The sequence below is a fragment of the Nicotiana tabacum genome, chromosome 15, assembly GCF_000715075.1.
Source record: "Nicotiana tabacum cultivar K326 chromosome 15, ASM71507v2, whole genome shotgun sequence".
In the NCBI taxonomy this organism is placed as follows: Eukaryota; Viridiplantae; Streptophyta; class Magnoliopsida; order Solanales; family Solanaceae; genus Nicotiana; species Nicotiana tabacum.
In genome coordinates, this window is record NC_134094.1 from 118,365,602 (window position 1) to 118,389,159 (window position 23,558).

At 37.1% G+C, this 23,558-nt stretch overlaps 3 protein-coding genes across 3 annotated transcripts; 1 reads left to right on the forward strand and 2 right to left on the reverse strand.

Annotated features, from left to right (window-relative positions):
• Positions 1-3,896: 3,896 nt before the first annotated feature.
• LOC107830191 (uncharacterized) lies at positions 3,897-4,649 on the reverse strand. Its single transcript, XM_075231739.1, has 2 exons — positions 4,311-4,649; positions 3,897-4,226 (listed from the first exon to the last, which is right to left on the reverse strand). The coding sequence occupies exons 1-2, from the start codon at positions 4,647-4,649 to the stop codon at positions 3,897-3,899; spliced, it is 669 nt and encodes a 222-aa protein (XP_075087840.1).
• A 1,000-nt stretch (positions 4,650-5,649) lies between these two features.
• On the forward strand, positions 5,650-7,865 carry LOC107830192 (uncharacterized). The gene is made up of 2 exons (XM_016657673.2): positions 5,650-5,882; positions 7,338-7,865. The coding sequence occupies exons 1-2, from the start codon at positions 5,762-5,764 to the stop codon at positions 7,628-7,630; spliced, it is 414 nt and encodes a 137-aa protein (XP_016513159.1). The 5' UTR covers positions 5,650-5,761; the 3' UTR covers positions 7,631-7,865.
• Positions 7,866-9,020: 1,155 nt separating this feature from the next.
• Positions 9,021-14,754, reverse strand: LOC107830193 (inactive protein kinase SELMODRAFT_444075-like). Its single transcript, XM_016657674.2, has 9 exons — positions 13,686-14,754; positions 12,664-12,818; positions 12,470-12,564; positions 11,394-12,370; positions 10,832-10,992; positions 10,014-10,090; positions 9,788-9,935; positions 9,514-9,663; positions 9,021-9,411 (listed from the first exon to the last, which is right to left on the reverse strand). Exons 1-9 carry the CDS (start codon positions 13,876-13,878, stop codon positions 9,163-9,165), a joined length of 2,205 nt encoding a protein of 734 aa, XP_016513160.2. The 5' UTR covers positions 13,879-14,754; the 3' UTR covers positions 9,021-9,162.
• Between the last annotated feature and the right edge of the window lie 8,804 nt (positions 14,755-23,558).

The following is a 23,558-nucleotide window of genomic DNA, read 5'->3' on the forward strand; positions in this document are numbered from 1 at the left end:
TGATAAATTCATTTCCTAATAGTTAGACCTCACGGGATGATCGGAAGCCATGAGTTCGAGTTATTTGACTTGTAGTGGACTGTTTTGTGGGCTGTTTTGTGTTGCTTTTGGGCTGTCTATTGTGGTGCTTATTTATGGAGTTTGGAAGGATAAAAATGGCGTGGAGAAACGCCACATGTGGTAGGGTAGTAGGTTGGTCGCTCGTCGTTGTAGTTGCAGGCTAATTGATAATTTGTTGATTGGGTGTATTATGGTATATTTGGGGTTTTTGTTGTATTGAAGGTCCCAGATTGTAATTAGGTTTGTTTTGAGTTTCTGATTGTATTATGTTTGTATCTCGCCTATAGTAGGCTTGAGGGAGCAGTAAAATCAGGGGAAATGCTACCCGTTTTATTTTAGAATCGAGTTATCGTTTGAGATACGTAATATACTACCGCCATCTAAATTGTACACGTATTTATTTGCTATAGGGTTGGTGCGCTAGTTGTCATAAGCTTGTTGTTGAGTTGCATTGACGACTTGAGGTATGTTAAGGCTATCCCTTCTTTCTTTTTGGCATGATCCAAATGATACAAGCGAAACGAGCAAAATACGCAACTTTCATAAATGACTCTATTCATAGGAATACTAGGGGTGTCTATATTCTTGATTCCCCATGTGAATTATTATTATATCCTTTGTTCATGGGTCTCAGAAAAATACGTCTTTTAAAATGTTTGTCCGAAAGGCATATTGATTTTATGATATTCGAGAAATCTTATTAACGTATTTCTTATGCATTTCATGCATTTATACATGTATATTGACCCATGACCAGAAGGCGTTATATACGCATATATTATATGTATATGGGATATAGGAAAAGGTTAAGGCGTTATATACGCACCACCACCTGATCAGCTGGTATACTTTGATGATTTGCCCAAAGTGGCCGAGATGATATGATGGGATGCCCTCAGAGGCTTGATGATGTTATGTATACCTATACTTATGCATGATACATCATTTACACGCATGTGCATGATATTATAAATGTTTCAGGATTCACAAAGTTATTTAGACTCACAGGTGGAATTCTTTACCCCATGCTTCATCTATGTCTTTTATGTACTGATTTTCATGCTTTACATACTCAGTACATTATTCGTACTGACGTCCCTTTTGCATGGGGACGCTGCGTTTCATGCCCACAGGTACAGGTACACAGGTTGACGGTCCCCCTTCTTAGGATCCTTGATCAGCGAGAGTTGGTGTGCTCCATTTGATCCGGAGCTGCTTTGAGTTTTGGTACGATGTGTTTACATATATATATGGGTACGACGGGGCCCAGTCCCGTCCTTTATACAGTTGTACACTCTAATAAAGGTCTGTAGATAGTCATGTATAGTTAGATAGTATGTGGCCTTGTCGGCTAGCCCTTCTTTCTCTCTATATATATATATATATATATATATATATATATATATATATATATATATATATGTGTGTGTGTGTGTGTGTGTGTGTGTGTGTGTGTGTGTGTGTGTGTGTGTGTGTGTGTGTGTGTGTGTGTGTGTGTGTGTGTGTGTGTGTGTGTGTGTAGTAGTTTATTTCCAGACTTTATGCATGACCTACATTTATTTCATATTTATATCTTAGACGAATGCTTAGGGGTGTTCGATAGGTAGAACTCGGGCACTCGTCACGGCCCATCGGTTTGGGTCGTGACAAATGATGTGAGAAATAGAGGTTAAAAGTGATTGATTTTTAGGGGAAAGGTCTGTGAAAAAGCAGGGTAGCAGGTGAGACTGGTGCTGCAAAACAAAAATTTGTTAGATTAGTCAAGTACACAGCATTGCATACATAATCTGTTAGATAAGAAGGTGGATTGTGTTCCCTAGCAGATCTCCTTAATGCAGTTTCAAAGGGAATAGGAGATGGATAAGAAGTGATCTTGGAGATAGGGGATGAATGTGGAACGGTTCTATGTGATGTTATTATAGAAGGGAGAGTAGGGCTAGGACTGAATTACGAGGAAAAGGTGTGATCAGTCTGAGAGAAAGAGTGAGTTTGGTATGATATAGTAGAAACCTCTTTAGGGAAAATGGGTGGTTCAGGTGTAGGAGAGGAAAAAAGGAATATATCCTCATAAAAAATTACATCTCTAGAAATGAAAATGGTTCTAGATTGAAGATTCAAATATTTGTATCCTTTCTTGCCTAAAGAATATCCTATAAACACACTTTTGACTAATCTAGATTCAAGCTTTGACCTATGATGAGGTAAGGTAGAAGCATAACATAGGCAACCAAAACATTTAAAAAAAATTATAAGATGGAACTTTTCCAAAAAGGATTTCATAAGGTGTTTTGGAATTAAGTACTCTGGAGGGAAATCTATTGATTAAAAAGGTAGCAGTTAACAAACAATCACCCCCAATACATAGTAGGGAGTTTAGACTGAAATAATAGAGCCCTACATGTCTCTAGAAGATGTGTTGTGTTTTCGTTCAACCACTCTATTTTGTTGCGGGGTAGCAATACAAGAAGTTTGATGAAGGATTCTATTAGAGGAGAAGAAATTTGAAAGGATGGATCCTGATCCTAATTCCAAAGCATTATCTGAACGAATGATTTTGACTTTTGTTGCAAACTGCCTTTCCACCATTATTATAAAAGATTGTAATACTGGAAAAACATTGCTTTTTATTCTTAAAAGGTAAGTCCAAGTTCCTCTACTATAATCATTTACTATCGTCAAGAAATATCTATAACCATCATGAGTTGGTACCTTGTAGGGTCCCTAGGTATCAACATGAATGAGTTGAAAATTGAACTTGTGTTGATATTGCTTGAATGAAAAGACAATTTTGCCTGCCTAGCTTGAGAACATATATCACAAGGATAATTAAATTTGGTCAGAGAAGGAAACTAAAAACTGGATATATTTTGCATACTAGATAGAGGCATATGCCCCAACCTTTTGTGCCATAGGCTGATATTAGAATGGACTTTAGCTGTTCAAGAAACTAAATGAGAGACAAAGTCTTTCCTAAAGTTATTACAAGCCGGATAAGACTGAAAAACTGATGGACTTGCATAAGCTGGTCCAGGACTTAGAGAAGCTGGATTAAGTAGATATAGTCCTTCCTTCATTTTAACAATTACCACTAGCCTCTTCAGTGAATGGCCCTGCAAGAATGTACCAAAAGATGAAAAAAGTAAGGTACATGTGAGTTGTTGAGTGAGTTTGTGAACTGGAATTAGGTTAAATCTGAAATCTGGAACATATAACACATTGTGTAGGGTTAAATCTTGCAGAACATGCACACTACCAACTTGACTAACCTTAACTTTATATGAATTTGGGAGATTAACATACAAAGATTTGGTTAGAGATTTCACATTGAATAAAATGGAATACTCAAAAGTCATATGTTCTGAAGCCCCTGAATCTATTATCCAAGAGGTAGAATCCATGTAAGGGAATCAAGAAAGACAATATAGGTTAGGAGCAATGATTGTTTTACCAGCACAGTTGGCACTAGCATTTGCATTAGAAATCTGCTCACCCTTTTGGCCAACCTTCACCTGCTGAAGAAGCTGGTAGAGCTGACTTAGCTGCTCTTGAGTGATGACCTTTCATGATATATTTCCTTCCATTATGTTGATTGTGTTTTCTTTATTCATTATTGCTGCATTGCTGTGAGGACCTCCTTGATACCTTTCGGATTTGGTAAACTTGAAAGTGGAGGAAAACCCAATGATTCTATAATATTTGTCAATGGAATGTCCAAGTTTCTTGCAATAGTTGTACATTAGGTTATGCTTCTTTCCTTAAAGAGTTGCTTTGAACTTTCCTTCTGTATTAGCATATTTCTGAAAAGTGGGTAGCTGATTTTGTACCAGGAAAGCAGTCTAGACTGGATGTTGTGCAACATGAATTTCCCTTTGTTTCTCATCTTGAATGAGAAGAGAATATGCTTGATTGACACTAGGAAGGGGAGTAATCATCAGAATGTTGCTCCTCACAGCTGAGTAGGTATCATTAAGCCCCATGAGAAATTGAATGAGCCTACCATCTTGAAGGGATTTCAAGGTTCTGGACTTTCCTCCACAGTCACATTCACAGGTGCAGTGTTCACAAGTATTCAAGGTATCTAACTCATCCCAAATCCTTTTTACCTTTGTATAATATCCTGCCACATCAGAGGTTCCTTGCACTAGATCATTTAACTCCTTTTGTAACTGGTAAAGTTGAGCACCATTGCATTGTCCAAATCTAATCTCAAGCTATTTCCAAATTTCATTGGCAGTTTTAGAATAAAGGACACTTTCAGCTATGTCCTTAGACAGAAAGTTCAAGAGCCATGATATAACTATATCATTGCAACGATTCCACTGTTTGAAGTCAGTGGAAGAAGAATCAAGTTCAGAATAAATTTCATCGATAAAACCAAGCTTGTTCTTGGCAGATAGTGCAATAACGATGGCTCTATGCCATCCTCCATATCCCTTTCCATCAGAGAGTGAGTTGACAAAAATCATGCCTGGTGAATCAGATGGATAAAGATAATAGGGGTAAGAGGAATCGATAACCACAACAGCTGGTTGAGTGGCTGTGTGAACAGCAGAAACATTGGAGGAGTTATCAGCAGAATTTGTTGCCATTTGAAATGGAGAAAGAAAAGGCAGATAACTGGAAAAAAAATGTAGACTAAAATTTCAGATAGCTACTGCTCTGATACCATGTAGGAGTATAGAAAAATTATTTTTTCATTGATGATAATCTTCTGTACAATGTGTATATTTATACAAGTATTTGAAAGACAATAGAGGACAACTAAAACTATATTTAATTAGAAGTGCTTAATTCCTATATTTTTGCCCATAATTACATGTATTTGCCCATAACTCTTTGTAGTTTACATTTGGATAAGATAGTTCTGGAAGGTTTGAGTGCCTTGCAGCTGTATCCAAATGCTACATGAAGTGGACCGGATTTTGGGCTGCAGTAATGGGCCCAATTCTTTATTTGAATTGGGATCTTGACTGCCCAGTTATTTATTCTTATTTGATAGACCCATATATGGTCTTCTAGGTCATTTGACACATTGCTTGGCCCTTTCTCTTTCTTCGTCTTCAATTTGTATCGCCTATTTTTTGCCCAAAGGTTTCTGGTCCAACAAATATATGGGCAATATAAGCTAATAAGTTCCCGACCTTATCTCATTTTTTTAAATATAAAATTTACCATTTTAAACCATAATAGTTAATTCTTAGTCCTATAAGTATTCTCATTTCATTTATAGCCTTTTTGGCCAATTTTTTTTCTTTTAAAAAAGTGCTTTGTTTCCAAATTTGAAGTGTTTGGCCAAACTTTTAGGAAAAAAAAAATGGTTGCTGAGGATAAATAGAAAAAATGTAGTAGCTTATTTCAAGAAGTACTTTTTTGACAAGTACTTTTAAAAAAAATATTACTTTTTTAAAGCTTGCCAAATACTAATTACTATTTAGAAGTATTTTTTAAATTAATTAGCCAAACATAAAATGCTTATCCGCAAAAATACTCTCGAAAAAAATACTTGAAAAAAAAGACATTCATTTTTCCGGTAAAATCTAATGAGGTAAGAATTAGTTTGGTATAATGAGGGTGTTGGATAAATTATTTGATTGATTTGCTTATTTAGATAGTGACATTGATTCTTATCAACTTTGAATTGCAGCTCAACTGAAGCAAAATCAACAACTACAAGGAGTCAAATTTTCCACCTTCATCATCGATGGCGTCAGTAGGAGGAAGTGCGACGGCGCCTCCACCTCCGCTGCCGCCTAAGGAATCTTTAGTCCGGCGCTACAAGTTCCTTTGGCCTATGATCTTGGCTGTCAATTTGTCTGTTGGAGGTTCCTATCTGACTCCCTTGCTTTCTTCTACTTTACTAAAACTGTATATACATGTCTGTATTCAATCTCCGACCTTTGATCTTTGCTTGAATATATGGTTGTGTGCTCTTTGACTTTCAACTAGCACGCAGTTTTGTGAATTTTTGTTGTAAGCAGGATAGATCCTTAATGTTAGGTCAATTGGTGCATAGGGCTATTGTATGTACCAATTACCATTTTGTGATGGTGCGAATTTAGTGCGTGTGTGTGTGTAAAATTGCTCATCTATATACTCGTTTCAAGCTGAGGGTAGTGGGTTCTTCCAAATACTACATCTGCTTCCCTAAATGCTATGTCCCCTATGTGATATGATACAAGGAATACAACTCCTCTCGTCCTTGAATTTACTCATTGCTTCCCTGGTATTAATTGTCTGAATTGGTAAATATTCTTCCCAGTTTTAGTTTTAGTTTTGTTTTAGCTGATAAAGTTCTCTTCCTTTTTTCATTTGAATGTTCTGTGATTGTTTCAGCTTTAAGTGAAAGCTTAAATGGGGTCCTTGTGGTATTGACAATGTTATGACGTGGAAATTCTACTGCATTTTAGGTTGTTTGTGGTGGACATAGTATTGCCTTCTCTAAAATTTGATTGCTGTCGGATAGAGGCCTAAAATAAATACTCTAATAGAATTGACATTTATATAAACTAGTGGGTCTACTCTTTAGTTTTCACTCCTCCAGTGTACCATTTGCTCCCCGTAAATACACATTGTACTGAAATGAGAAACTCAGAGCTTTCGCTTGATAAATTTTCTAATCGAAGCCACATTGTACTTTAGAAAGACGAAAAGAATGAGAAATCTTGTATACACTTTTATTTGGTGGTTCACTTGGTGATTGTGTTCAAGTTGTAAATGTAGAGAACTAGATAACTTTCTATTTGGATTTTATCTAGTGACTTATAGTCCTTGTGCACTATATGCTTAGGTCTATATTTCCGGTATCTACACTGGTTCAGTTCCGACATCAAGAAATCATAGTATATCTAACTTATACTCCGAGGGATGGACATTCTTTATTCTGTATTGCGCTTTGCTGCAAGTAGATTCTCTTTGTCTTTCACTATATTTCTTTAGGAAAAATTTGTGCTGTAGGATATGACTCTGACGGAGAAGTAGCAAACACTTTATATGTGTAATGAGCATATTCACTTTTTAAGAAGTGAATCTTTTTGTTTGGTTACAACAAGTCAGAACATTGGGCTTTGTTACTTCTCATATCTTAGTTCAATGTCGCATGTTATCTTCTGGAAAGATGTGTGACTATGATGATAAGTTAACCTGTAATCTTTTGTCACTCGTGCATTCTTTACATCCTTTGGAGCTGTGCTGCGGTGTCTTTCCAATTCTAATTCGATAACTCACCTTGCTTTTACATTCACGGTACATTAACGTACGCGTTTTTGTAATTTGTGTAGCTTATCTTTTCTTGAGGACCAAAAAGAAAGATGTGGGAACTGAGGCAGGAGAAGTGGTTGATAGTCCTAGTAATTCAGTTTCATCAGCAGCTGCTATTACTGCAGCACCTTCTGTGCAGCCTGCTATTGTTCATGAACCAATTTCAGGAGAACAACAGCGTGAAATATTTAAGTGGATATTGGAAGAAAAGAGAAAACTTAAGCCAAAAGATCCGGAGGAGAAAAGGCGCATTGATGATGAGAAAGCCATTCTCAAGCAGTTTATTCGAGCCAAGTCCATTCCAAGTTTGTAAAGACAGACCCTTCACGTCTTTGATACTAGTAGCGTTTGATTGACAAATATTATAATGTTTTGAGGTTGGATTTCCCCTTTTTCTTTTTTACTGCAAAGATGGCGTTGAATCAATTTGCTTGGACTATAAGTCCGACATAGGATATATCTGAATGGCTTTTGTAAGAAAACTGTAAATAGAGGTGCTTTTCTTCTTTATATTAATACGAATGCACAAGTGTGAGTAAGTTTTAATCTCATAATCATTTTTACTCTCTCTTGTATTGTTCCATTCGTTGAATGTTGCTCCACTAATTAGAGGTGGACATGGTGAAACATAAGATAGTAGTCAACTTTCTTTTGACATGTGAAGCTTGTTCTAAACCATCGAAACAATACGGTGCTATAATATTACTCCCTCCGTTTCAATTTATGTGAATCTGTTTGACTGAGCACGGAGTTTAAGAAAAAATGAAGACTTTTGGAATTTGTGGTCCTAAACAAGTCAAAAAGGGGCCAGAGTATTTGTGTGGTTATAAAAACTTCCCATTAAGGGTACAATTGTAAGTTTAAGCTAAATTATTACCAAATTTAGAAAGACGACATTCTTTTTGGAACGGACCAAAAAGGAAATAGGTTCACATAAACTAAAACAGAGAGAGTATGTCTCTGAAGTAAAACTGAAGTGGAAATGGCTTTAAAGCACCAAATATTTGAGCTAGCTTAGACTAGTATCAATAGTCTTCTCTGGATCCAATTTACTTATGCAGTATAATGCTATTAGTTGAGCCACAGCCTGTTCTCTTCCGCTATGGTTTGATTCGCTCTTGGTGCTTTTAGGACATGCTCGGTTGGGGAAAAATTGACCTACACTCAGTGTTTGTACTAATTTAATAAATATATAATTTGTGTATTTTAAATAAACTTTAATCTTCCCATGCAAGGGTCGGGAGAAGGGCCCCACTCTAAGAGGTGATGTAGAAGGCTACCCTAACGCAAGCACAATTCCACTTGTATCTTCTTAAAAGAAAGTAAACTTTTACTATAAGTTCCTGAGTGTAACTTTTTATATTGAATGGTGCTAAGAAAACAATAGTAAGAATTTTAGCACAGGGAACTAAGTGATACATTTAGGACCAGCAAGAAGGTGGGTGGCCTGAGATAATATTTAGCAATTAGGGCGCGAGAATATTTTTTGGTAAGCTTGGCGTTTGTACAAATGTAAGTATGTTGTCTCTAAACAATCACAGACGAGTGAGGATTGCTCTACTGGTAGAACCACCGCTCCACTTTTGACCATAAGGTTTGGTTCGAGCCACAAAAGGAAGAAAAAACAATGACCACTGTTGATCCTAGTGAAGGAGCCTATGGTGGACTAAGCGGAACTGCAAACATTAGTGAGAATCCAATGCCTCAAAAACCTAACGTTTCGTTGAGAAGTAAGACAGGTCTCAATGCAAAACTTACACTAATATGCCTCACTTCTATACAGTGGCTTGATCTGCTGCTAAAGCAGCAAATATACGTTTGTTAACAAGAGTCAGTACCAAGCATTTATAGATGGCCTGAAAATGCAGTCCTATGATTATCCCTATCCCAAATAATGGAAGGGCTCCTTTTGTCAAATGAGAGTTTTGGACTTAATCCCTCCAACCCATCGTTTAGTATTGAGTCACTGTACCTCTGATACTGCATGTAGTGATCAGACAAAATCCTTCCACTTTGGCTTCCCACATCATACCTAGGTGTAGTAGACAATTGACCAGATTCCATAATCAGGTCACCTTCAAGAATTCTAAGTACCTGACACAAAAACAAACAATACATGAGAATCCAGACATAGTTGACTCACATTTTGCTGCAGGTAAAAGGTCAATACAAAATTATAAGTAGCAATTAACTTACCTGAGACATGCGAGGCCTAGCCTGAGGATCTCGTCGTATGCACAAAGATGCAGCATGCAACATGCAACACACCTTGTGCTCTGAGTAGCTGTTTCCTAGTCGGGGATCTATTAGCCCATCGATTGCACATTCTTCCAACAAGGGACGTGCCTGAAGATAAATGAATGACAAAATCACTGATTTTTTTAAGAGAAAAAGAGACGAGGGACCAGCATAGCCATACTATTCCTCAAGCCAGAACTGAAAGATGCATATTAAGATGTTGAAGTATTACCCATTCTGTGAGACATTGCTGGCCCTTAGGCCTGGTAATATCCACTGCTTTTCGACCAGTTACAAGTTCTATGAGCACCACTCCAAGTGAGTAAACATCAGCTTTTTCAGTAATCTGGCCACTTTGAGTATACTCGGGAGCCAAGTACCTAAATACAGAAAATAAGCTTAATGTTTCTGCAATTGCATATTTGAAGTAAAATACAAAAAATATTTCAAGGCCTAACCCAAACGTTCCGAGTACTCTTGTTTCAACACCTGTATCACCATCCGGTTGCCATCTAGCTAAACCAAAGTCTCCCACCTAGAAAGCAAACAAAGGTGAAGCAAGATTAATACAGTTCAAGTGCTGCTTCGATAAAGGGTAGACATCTAAAGCATTGTACTGCAAGAAAAGCAACTCATTTTTAAGCTTCAAAAGCAATCAAGCGTCAATATTTACAAAAACAAGTGAAAACAAAATTGATATATCGACAAGAGGTTGACAAGAAAAGGATGCAAGTGAGAATACTCTAGTAGTCAAAAGTCCAGGAGATAGCTTTCAAAATTTTATTGCCTACTACTTGTCCATTTTATCCACTCATTTCATTTTGTCTCACCAAAGAGGTCCATAATACATCTGCTTGTTAGAGTTCTAAAACCGCACGAATTAAAGGGCAGCTCGGTGTACTAAGCTCATGCTATGCGCGGGGTCGGAGAAGGGTCGGACTACAAGGATCTATTATAAGCAGCCTTACCCTGCATTTCTGCAAGAGGCTGTTCCACGGCTCGTATCCGTGACTTCCTGGATTGAGTTTAAGAAATTGTTATAGGACCTTTGATGCTAACAAAGTTGATTTCATCTCAAAAGGTGTTGCTTCTTTCGTTGTTTTTGTCTTCCAATCAGTCGCGTGAAAAACAATGGAGAAGCTCTAGGAATATGTTTGTTTGTTATAGTCCATCTATATCAGTTGAGCTTGGAGAGATTAGGATATATACTTGATGAGACCATCTATATCAAGGATACAACTAAAAGAAATGCTTCTGAGTAAGAGATTTTCCATACTAATGGTTCAAAGTCATGTGTGATGAGAATGTTGTTGGGTCTCATGTCCCGGTGGACAATGCATCCCACTCTGCACTCTTCATGAAGATATCGCAAACCACGTGCAGCTCCAACAGCAATCTTTTGACGTGCAGACCACTCCAAAGGGTCCCTATTATGTCCTGCAAATACCAGAAAGTGATGTTAAGTAATACATAAAGGCAAAAAGACCAATCCTTAAAGTGAAACGAACAAACCCTTTTCTGAATCTTTTTGTGTCTGTAAGTTCTCTTTGGTGAAAGTTCTACTTCTTATATCACCAAATAATAAGTACATGCTCTACATATCCAAACAGTACATCTTTGTTGACACTTTTAATTTGTTCTAATTTTTTTATCAACAGATCAACAAAGAAAATTTATAAGGAGAAAATATGACAGGTTTTCTTATATTAGTGCAAACACACATCTATATCACCATTTAGTAACCCTGTCAACCTAAAAGAAGTCCATTTATTGGCTGAAGCAAAATCAGTACATTCATCACAGTGTATAAGGACATAAAGAAACATGAGTACACATACCATATAGATGAGAATCTAAAGAACCATTGCATATATATTCATATACTAGCAATCTTCTCCTGTCCTCAATGCAGAATCCTATCAACATGACAACATTACGGTGCTGAGCACAGCTGAGCACTTCAACTTCCGAGCAAAATTCTTGATCTCCTTGAGAACTTGCCAATTTATGTTGCTTGACAGCAACAACTTGACCGTCTGGAAGGACTCCTCTGTGAACAGATCCATATCCTCCCTCGGCCAAGAAATTGGCTTGTGAAAATCCTCCTGTTGCAAGCTCCAGTTCAGTATAAGTGAACCACCTCGGAGGTTTCCCAAATACAGGTGCCTTGTGTTGGCATATTGAACACAAGGGAGGGGCGCCAAGAGGTGCACTTCTGGTTAATGGACTCGGTGATCCACTACCACCTTCTATATCAAGCTTAGTCAACTTCTCCAGCAATGACTTGGTTGTAGATATTTGAGACCTGTCAAAAGATCTAAGTGAGCTTCCCTGGAGTTGAGAGAGTTGACTATGTGAATCGACACTGTCCACTATCGACGATTGGAATCTTGAACTTGAAGAAGCTAGACTTTCACTCTCACTCTCTGAACTTGAATCATCTACATCTTGATCTTCCTTTAAGGCTAACAACTCTGCTTTGTGCAAATCTCTATTTACTTCAGTGATCAAGAATGGTGAAGTTCCAGGATCAGAACTTGAAACTGATGAAGTACCGGCTTCAGTAGCACTAAACATCTCTGGACTACTTGTTGGTGTGACTAGTGGACCTCTACAAGAATCCAATGAATTGTTTTTTTCTACTTCTTTTCCGCAAGATTGAGCTTGCTCTGAAGGTAATGAGCCTCCAACATCAGGTTCCTTTTTAGGTGAACCAACTAAATTTAGGCGGAGAACTTTTGGTTGAGATCGCTTCATTACTACGATATTGCACTGCAGCTCTTGCATACAGCATTTCTTCTCATGTTTGAGATGTCTGGAAAAGTTGAAACAAGAATCAGCAAATAGCTTAGAGAAGATAGAGAATAAAAAGAACATAAACAAGGAATCACACTCTTAAAACTTGTAAACTTACTTGTCCAAAACAACCCAATTAGCTTTAGTCCTCTTTGCCTCAGCAGCCACAGCTCCATGTGGTGAACCAGAAACAATTTTAATCTTCACGTTTATCTGGCGGACATGAAATGGACGGAAAAAACCAAGTTTTTAGTATGTCAGTGTGAAAGTACCTCATAACAATCTGCACAAAAAAAGAATTTTGGCACTAACCTTAGTAGGATCATAGACATCTTGGAGCTGAAGGATCATCTGAGAGTAGGAATCTGTTAAGTCTAACGTTCGCTCAGTACTATTTCCAGAATTTGACTTCCTGTGACCATTGGCACAATCTCCAGCAAACCTGGGGAAACCCCACAGCTTTCTACCTAGAAAATGTTTGTGAAAACCACTAAAGATATGTACAACATCCAGTTACTAGATTCTTTTGTGGAAGCATAGGAACAAAAAGCACCAGGTGTTTACTTGACATGGCATATAATAATTCAATAAAGATGCTTAATGAAAGCCCTGTAGAAATGCAGAAATCCTCCTTTAAGGATTATATATCCTAATTTTGCTGCCTTTCCATTCTTACAGAAGCCAAGAGCAGCTTAGTTTAAAAACAGCTATAAGTAACAGAAATCGCTAGACGAGTCTTCAAGGAATTTGCAGTTCAGCCTCAGTAAGGAGACAAGAGAATGTCAATCAGACAAGAGCATAAAGATCAAAGCCCAAGATTTTTGTTCAGTTTCCGAGAAATCCGGATGTTCAATCAGGCAACACTTTTTTGTATCAAATCTAAAAGTATGTAAGAATCTTAATTGCTATGTTCTGTAGAAATTCCAGGATAACAACTGACATTGTGAGAAGAAGCCAAAAACATTCAAAATTCCCTGTGACAAAGTTATGAATGATGGTTTCTCGTTTACTTTATTTATCTGTAATTGACATATACTTTAATAATAGATGTTAGTACCTACATATACGAAGTTATGAATAATGGTTTCTCTTTTATTTTATTACCACCAAAGGTTGTGGTGTGGTAAGTACCCCTCGCTCCTTTAACTAGAGTCCCGAGAATAGAGTCGCATTTGGTAAGGAATGCTTTACCCCAAAGTGGGACTTTTCACGCAAATCCGGATTAGTCGGGCCTCAAAGTGGATATCTAAGTACCGGGTGGGAAACCAAAAGAAAAGTAGATTTAGTACTTCACAATGAGACTGAAGGGAATGGAAATAAGTTAGAAAAATTACCAGAACTTTGTGAAGGTACAACCACAACAAGTGTAATGCAATCTCCAGGTTGAACAACATGAGTCAAAGCCCACAAAAGAGCAGTCTTAGGTATCTCTTTTGATGCCTTAACAGCCACCATAACTTTCTCAGCAACATTACAACTCTTATCCTCCTGCTTCTTTTCCTTTTTCTTCACTTCCCTAGTACTCATTGCCCCAGAACAGTTTCCAAACCTTTGCCTTTTAAACTTTCAAGAACAAAACTTTACATGCATTATTGCTGACATTTCAAGAAGAGACCCTCCAGAGACAACTGATAAGTCCCTTTTTAACAACTTAAGCCTAGGAATTTCTCAAGAAACTCAAGGTAAAAAGGAAAAAGATTGAACCTTTGTTCTATAAGTTTTATCCTTTTTTTCTGGTGAGAGAAGAGGTTGTGGTCAAGATTCTGAGACAAATTGAAGTACATAAAGAAGATCACTTTGTGAAATCTATGCAAAAAAAGAATTCCAAATTTAGCAGCAAAACAGCACCAATAATTCAGGAAAAAGACTTCTTTTTTTGGACATGTTCTACTGAATCCAAAAGACTTGACAGAAGCTGAAACTCAACTACTCAATCGTGGTCCAAATTTTATCATATGCTATAATATGAATGAACTGTTCTTGCACATGATTTCTGAAAAAAATGTACAATTCAAATGACAGTGAACTACAGCCAAAAGCTACTTCTTTTATATTAGGCTGCTTTCAAATAGCAGAGTCAAAATTTGTGCAAAAAAACTCAGGTGATAGCTGACCTTTTTCTTATGCCTTTTATCACAAAAATGGAATGCAAGGAAGTGAGTAATTCAGAATCCTATGGAGAAAAACATTAATTTAAGCAGTTTCCTCAGCTTCTTTTACTATTACAAAATGCAAGAATCCAAATGAAGCAACTACCTAATGTCTAAAGGACACAAGATTTCTGCTTAAATATATCGGAGCGGTTGTTTTAAAAATACAATATTATCATCAAACAGTTCAAAAAAAGGAGGGATGTGGTTGTTTAAAAAATACTAGCACCTCCGTGTTGGTTGAAAATGGGCCGGTCAGATCGGATACGAGCGGCTCCATGCAATGTAGTTTGACTTTGGACACGAAGTTTAAAAAAAAAGATTTGACATGTAATTAAAGAACTCATAGAATTTGTAATATTAAATACAAACTAGATTTTTTTATAACTACAATAACATATGTAAAATAAAAAATTTAAAGTTAAGAAGTCTTTATGTATAACCAGACCTTTTTATAATAATTGTCCTTTCTTTGACATGAATTTTCTTCCTATATTTTACTTCTCTTTAATAAATTTTTACGAATAACCTTACCTCAATTATTATAACGGTAGACTCCACTATAAAATGAGGTATTTTCACTTTTAGCCCGCGTGAGAAACTATTTACGTTATGTAATTGAAAAAGTGTATAAAATTTGTATAATTCTTATTTATAACATAATATACGCGTATATATATATATATATATATATATATATATATATAAATGATATACAAAATATATACATTTTTTCACTTATAAAATTATCGCTCTATAACACCCTTATTCCAAATTTTATGTATATTTTATTATTTTTTACTAATATAATAAAAAAAAAAATTATTAAATCTACACATATCTATCATTCTCATCTTGTTGTTTGCTCTACTTTCACGTCAAAGCATCTAAAAACGACATACTGAAAGAGAAAAACATACATTTATTTCAAAAACTTGTACGGTTGCCTGCTAAGACAGGGACCTCAGAGAGCAGAAGAAGGAAACAAGCATTAAACTAAAAAAGATTTCGAAACTTCAAATTTGAACAACCTCAACTACTCAATCCTAAATTGGACAGAGGTTGATGCCTATTTCGGATGAAGGAATAATGGGGTTTACCAATATTGGTAAAAAGTACTCCTATTTGCTGCTACTGTCATTTATATAATTAAATTTTAAATTTTAAATTTTTTATTTTTTTCATGTCTGTACTTGGTTCAACATATTGTCATTGACTAATTATTTATGTATTTTAGTTTGACCGGATATAGAGTTTTAAAAAGTAAGAAAAATTATTAAATCTTGTATTTTAAACTAAAAATATATGCAATGTATCAAAATATTTTTGAATCTTGTGATCTTAAATATGTCATGTGAAAAGTAGAGTTAAAGAGTTGCAAAATATAATTTTTTTTTTTTAAACAGACTAAAAAAGAAAGTAAGATACATAAATTGATATAGTTAGACATGTCCTGCCATGTTCTCTCCTTATATAACTCATTATAATTATTCTTTTAATTATATGACATATTTCACAAAAAATCTTTATGTTTAGACGTAGAAAATTAATAATAAGAAATACAAAAAAATATTGAATCATTTCCTTTTATTCACATTGTAACGAAGTGTTTTGTATTCATTCCTTTCTCATAAAATACATTTCAAGATTAGGGAGAGTATAGCGGGGTTTCTCAAGGCACGAAATTTAATATGTATATAGTCATGCATATCATGTTTGAATTAGGGGTGGGCATAAAATCCGAAAAATCGAATTTCGAACCAAACTGAATTAATTTGGTATTTCGGTTTCGGTTTTTTCGGTTTATTTCGGTACAAAAATTTCGGTATTTCGATAATTCGATTCGGTATACGGTATTGGATTTTTGATATTTCGGTATACCAAAATAGTTTAGTCCAAGCCCAACTTTGTTTTTAATTTTTAGCCCAATAACCTTAAGCCCACACCCCAAATTCCAAAGAGGAATCGACATGGGTGAGCACTTTTTAAAAATTATTTAAGAAAATAATAATATTCTTTATTTATTACATAAATGAAAGATTATTTTTATACTAATGGCATATTATAAAGATTAAGCAAATAATTAATGACCAGACAAGATGCATAAATCATGCGACATTCTCTGCCATCTTAAAGAACTTTTGACATACTTCCTTGATCCGGCAATATCCAACATTGAAATGCATCCTATGGTGTTTCATGCGTTCCATTATTCTATAGGATTTTGATGGTTTATGTTAGATATATTATACGTATATATCTATCACTATATGGAATATACCTGTTTATATATGTACATTATGTCATTTATATATGTTGTATATAATAGTACTATATTATACAAAGTGAAATTCATACAACTATATAACATAGTCCAAACATATAGTAATATTTATACGATAAATAACCACAAACTGAATTATAACATATAATATACTCCAGAATTTTTATATCAATATTTTGGCGGAATTCTTAATATATAATATTTATACCGATATTATTCTGTAAATATTTATTTCTAAGTATGTATGTATCTTATACCATTTATATAATTAAATATGCAATATACTATCATTATTCCATAAATATAAAATGAAATTATATCATTATTATACCTTTTATAATATTAAATGTTGCTAATTAAATATGTAATATACCAAAAACTACGTTTGGTGGAAGTCATTCATGCGAGAAATTAGGAATAGATTGTGGAGAATTGGTTGATCCATGGCAGAAGAAATAAACAAGATATTTCAGTTGTTTGCTTCCTATTAGTTAATGGAGTGAGGGAGATAGTGAAAATTTAGTTTAAACCGAACCGTACCGAACCAAAATAAGAAATACCGAACCGTACCGAAATACTTTAGTACGGTATTTGGTATACACAATTGATAAACCGAATACCGAACCAAAATTCTTAAATACCGAACCAAAATACCGAATGTCCACCCCTAGTTTGAATGGTCGACTACTTCTTCACACTATTAATTATTCTCTTTTGTTTAAAATTATTATACCTAGATAGTTTCATTCGGTATGTGGGTGTCCAGCAGTCTAGGTATATATTAAAAGATATATTAATCACATTTGTGTGATGACCTGATAGGTCATTCATAGTTTTACCCTTTATTTATGTGTTCTGAGACCTTAAATAGCTCCATTTATCCTTCCTCGATTTGCATGCGCAGTCCATGTCCTTTTTTCGAAAAGTTTTTATGAGAAAATTGATGAAAAATGTGAAATTGTGCCTTAAAACTCATTTGAGTTGATAACGGTCAATATTTTATATAAACAAACCCAGATCAATATTTTGACGGTCCGGGTGGGTTCATATCGTGATTTATGACTTGGGCGTATGCCCATAATCGAATTCGGAAGTCCCTAACTTGATTTAATATAATTTGTTGAAAACTAGAAATTTAAAGGTTTAAAGAATTCCTAAGTTTGACTGTAAGTTGACTTTGTTGCTACCGCATCCGGATTTCGATTCCACAACTTGGTATAGGTTCATTTTAGTATTTATGACTTGTTTGCAAAATTTGGTGCAAAACGGAGTTGATTTGAAGTGATTCGGACGTCCGGTTGTAAAGTTACATGTTCTTGAGTTTCTTTGAAAATATTATTCTTTTTGATGTCTGATTGATAGTTCTAGGTGTTATTTTGGTATTTTGATCATGCAAGTATGTTCCTATGATGTTATTACACTTGTGTGCATGTTTGGTTTGGAACCCTGAAGGCTCGAGTGAGTTTCAGACGCGTTTCAGAGAGTTTGGTAGTTGCTGGTGAGACCTGGTGTGCAGGTCTCGCAAATGCGAGATCAGAGGTCGCAATTGCGACATATGGCCAAGTGTGAGACGATCGCAATTTCAAACATCTTAGTCGCAATTGCTAAGATGGCTTGGGGCAGCAGGGATCGCATTTGCGATTAGTTGATCGCTTTTGCGACCTGTCCGCGTTCGCATTTGCGAACATATCATCGCAAATGCGATGACAACAAAGATGTGGGGAGTTCGCATTTGTGGTTGCTTCTTCGCATTTGCGGGGTTCGCAAATGCGAACCCCAGGTTGCATTTGCGATATCTGTGCCTTGACAAATAGCTGAGGGACGGGATTTTAGCCTCACTTTTCATATTTTGAAACCTTAAACACCCTAGGAGCGATTTTCTAAGAGAATTTTCTTCCCAAAAACTTTGTTAAGCAACTTTAATCTATTTCTTTTCAATTACCCATTACTTTCCAAGTGTTTTCAATATTAAATCTAGGATTATCATGGTAGGAATTAGGGATTTGGGTAGAATTTAGAATTTTTGTAAAATTGAGATTTAGACCTCAAATTGAGGTCGGATTTCGAAATTAATTACATAACCGGGCTCGAGGCTGAATGGGTAATTGGATTTTGGTCCGAATCTCGGATTTTGGCCAAGCGATTCCATGGTTGACTTTTCTTGACTTTTTAGGAAAAGTGTAAAGATCTTAACTTTATGTATTGTAATTGATTTTTCTAGCATTGTTTGTTTGATATTAAGTTGATTTTGGTAAGCTTCGGTTGGTTCGGAGGCGAATTTTATAGGAAAGGCCCCAGTTGAGCTTTGATTTGCTTGTAGAGCGAGGTAAGTGTTGGGTCTAACCTTGATTTGAGGGAGTTAGGGACCCTTGAGCTATGTGCTATGTAAATTACATGTCTAGCAGCGTATATGCGACGTGACGAGTGTATATACGCCATCAAAATAGTTGTTTTCTTGCTTTCCCATATTTCATTAATTATCTCATTCCATGCCTTAAGTGTTACATGGATTAGTTGCTTTCTATGCCTTAACATGTTACTTATCACCTATTACTCTTCTATTGAAATACTTGTTTCTTCCATGATTAATTGTTACTTGCCTTACTTGTCTTACTTGTACAATTTAATTGTCATATTTTCGGCTTGTCTTGTTACTTTGTATTAATTGTAGCATTCATTGATTTGGTACGAGGTTCCTTTATGGCGTTGCTTTTATATTCTTTAATCGTAGAGATTCTTGTGATTTGAGTTGTTGAGTTGATTACATTTATTGATTTACTTATGGATCGGGTTGCACGCTGGAACATGTGGAATAAGGGAGGATTGATTTTGATATGGTGGGATCGGATTGCACGCCACAACAGATTTTATACGTGATTTGATATGGTGAAATAAGAGAGGATTATGATATTGATTCTGATTATATGGTGGGATCGGGTTGCGCGTTGCAATGGGTTTTACATGTTATTCTTGATATTAATACGGTGAAATAATGGAGGATTGATATTGATATGGTGGGATCGGGTTGCGCGCTGCTACGGATTGTGTGTTTTGTATTCATTGTTGTATTATGTTAGCTTTCAGTGCTTTCATACGAGATTTCTAAGTACTGGTGTTTCTGGTTTTACCGATTTCGTTGATTGAGTTTATTTTCATAAGTTAACTGCCTTACTTTCTTGTGTTCCTTTCCTGTTATTATTATTATACTGCGTGTAGGTTATTATAAGTGACCCATCTTAACCTCGCTACTACTTCATCGAGGTTAGGCTCGGCACTTACATAGTACATGGGGTCAGTTGTACTCATACTACACTCTGTACTTCTTGGGTAGATTTTGGAGTCGGTCCTAGCGGCGGTCAGTAGATTGCTCAGATTGATTGCTCGACAGAGACTTGAGGTACAGTTGATCGGCGTTCGCAGCCCTGAAGTCCCCTTCTACCTTATTCTAGCTATTTATTTCATTTTAGAAAGTTATACTTTCATTCAGACATTTATTTGTATTATTGTAGTCGCTCGTACACTTGTGACACTAGATCGGGAGTTGTATTTAGATATCGCTGTTGTTCTGATTTTCTCACTCTATTTCTAGTTTTTTTCCAGTTCTTGGTTATTAATTACTTTGAATTGTTAAAAATGGCTAGAAACTATTCTAACAATGCATTGCCTAGCAAGTAAAATGTTAGGCTCCATCACGGTCCCGAGGGTGAGAATTTCGGATCGTGACAAGTTGGTATCAGAGCACTAGGTTGCCTAGGTCTCACGAGTCACGAGCAAGCTTAGTAGAGTCTGGGGGATCGTTACAGAGACATTTGTACTTATCTTCTAGAGGCTATGGGGTTTAGGAAAAATTTTACTTCTTTCTTTCTCCATCGTGTAATTTTATTTTATCATTGATGATTGAACCATTCTATTCTTATTCTATCGTAGATGGCGAGAATACGCACTGCACTTACAGCCGGACAGGAGACGGAGCCCCCTGTGGTAGCTATTACCAAGGGTAGAGGCCGAGCCAGAGGCCGAGGTAGAGGCAGAGCTCAACCTAGATCTAGAGCAGCAACACCCGCAGTGGAGCCTCAGATCGATCACGAGGAGGAGGTTCCAGCTCAGACTATACCAGTTGGACCAGCTCAGGTCCCGGAGGGGTTCATAGTCACTCCAGTGCTTCAGGACTCTCCAGTCCATTTGGTGGGCATTATGGAGAGTGTGGACCAGACCGTTACATTTTTTGTGGCACCAATCGTCTTTCGGGTTAGGGGAGGAGCACAGACTCTCGCTACTCATATTCCGAAGCGAGCGGCTCCTCAACATCAGACTCCAGCAGCCCTACTAGTTGGGGTGGTTCAGCCGGTTGTTGCGGCATAGGCCGGTGATAGGCCCGCTATGTCTTCTGAGGATTTGTTGAGGTTAGATAAGTTTACCAAGCTCTGTTTTATTCATTTCAGTGGTGTACCTTCTGAGGACCCACAAGATTATTTAGATTGCTGCCACAAGGTGCTGCGGACATTTTGCAGCATTTCAAATGACTGGTTCTGCCAAGAGATGGTAGAGAGATTATATGTTGACTAGACCAGCTGGGTCGCCTGCACTTACTTGGGATCAGTTTGCACAACTATTTCTAGAGAAGTTAATCCCTGTCACTTTAAGAGAGGATTACCGCAGGCAGTTTGAGCATCTTCATCAGGGTAGTATGACTGTTACCCAGTAATAGACTCGATTTGTGGACCTAACTCGCCATGCCATTATCTTTCTTCTTACTGAGAGGGAGAGAGTGAGAAGATTCATTAATGGGCTCACTTTCACTATCAGGCTACAGATGGCCAAGGAGACTGGAGATGATATTACTTTCCAGAGGGCCGCAGATATTGATAGACGGATCGAGATGGTTCGTGCTAAGGATAAGGGGCCGACGTCTGATAAGAGGCCTTATCATTCCGGTAGATTCAGTGGTGCCTCATCTGAAGGCAGGGGTACTTTTGGTAGAGGTCATCCTCCTAGGCCATTTTAGTCAGCGATTCAGGCATCTCACAATTTTTCAGGGAGTCTGGTCCTTATGTACCTCATATTGGGGAGCCGGCCTACAGTGCGCCTTTGATTCAGAGCTATCACCGTGGTTATCCATCCTGTTTGGGTCAACTTCAGCTTCAGCAACCACAACAACAGGATGGGTGCTTTGAGTATGGAGGTACTGGTCACATCTGGAGGTTCTGTACAAAATTGTTGGGCGACATGTCACAACAGAGTTCTTGTGCCATGGTTCCGACACCGGTTGCTCCATTGCTCGCTCATACAACCAGAGGTATGGGTCAAGAAGCCAGAGGTGGAGGTCAGGCCATTAGAGGTGGAGGTCAGGTTGTTAGAGTTAGAGGCCAGCCAACTAGAGGCCATCCCAGAAACAAAGTTCAGAGTGGTGGGGCCTAGCCCTGATGTTATTCTTTCCCAGATAGGCCTAAGGCCGAGTCATCTGATTCCATTATCACAAGTATTGTTCCAGTTTACCATATAGATGCTTCAGTTCTATTTGACCCGGGATCTACTTATTCCTATGTGTCATCCTATTTTGCTTCATATCTGGTTATGCTTCGCGATTCTTTGAGTGCTCCTATGTATGTATCCATGCCTGTGGGAGATTCTATTGTTATAGATCGTGTCTATCGCTCGTGTGTGATTACTATTGGGAGTCTTGAGACTAGCAAAGATCTTTTACTTCTTGATATGGTAGATTTTGATGTTATCTTGGGTATGGATTGGCTATCACCTTATCATGCTATATTGGATTGTCACGCCAAGACGATGACCTTAGACATGCTGGGTTTGCCTCGATTAGAGTAGAGAGGGACCCCTGGCCATTCTACCAGAAGGGTTATTTCCTATGTGAAGGCTCGACGTATGGTCGAGAAGGGATGTCTAGCATATTTGGCTTATGTTCAAGATTCGAGTGAGGGGATTCCTTCCATGGATTCAGTACCAGTTGTTCGTGAGTTTCCAGAGGTGTTTCCTGCAGATCTGCCGGGTATACCACTCGACAGAGATATTAACTTTTGTATTGATTTGGCTCCAGGCACTCATCCCATTTCTATTCCATTATACCGTATGGCCCCGCCAGAGTTGATGGAATTGAAGGAGCAGTAGCAAGATTTGCTAGATAAGGGATTCATTAGATCTAGTGTCTCATCCTGGGGTGCGTTCGTATTGTTCGTGAAGAAAAAAGATGGGTCGATGAGGATATGCATAGACTATCGGCAATTAAATAAAGTCACTATCAAGAACAAGTATCTGTTACCGAGGATTGATGACTTATTTGATTAGCTTCATGGTTCCAAGGTGTTTTCGAAGATTAATTTGAGGTTTAGCGACCATCAGTTGAAGATTAGGGCATCTGATATCCCTAAGATGACTTTTCAGACTCGATATGGGCATTATGAGTTCCTAGTGATGTTATTTGGGTTGAAAAATGCCCCAACATCATTCATGGATTTGATGAACCGGGTGTTCAAGCCCTGTTTGGATTCTTTTGTGATTGTATTCATTGATGATATCTTGATCTACTCCAGCATTCGAGAGGAGCATGAGAAGGATCCTCGAATTATACTTCAGACTTTAAGAGATAGTTAGTTATATGCTAAGTTTTCAAAGTGTGACTTTTGGTCAGACTCAGTTGTCTTTTGGGGGAATGTTTTATTGGCAGAGGGTATACATGTGGATCCTAAGAAGCTTGAGGCAGTTCAGAACTAGCCTAGACCTACTTCAACTACAAAGATCCGGAGTTTCCTGGG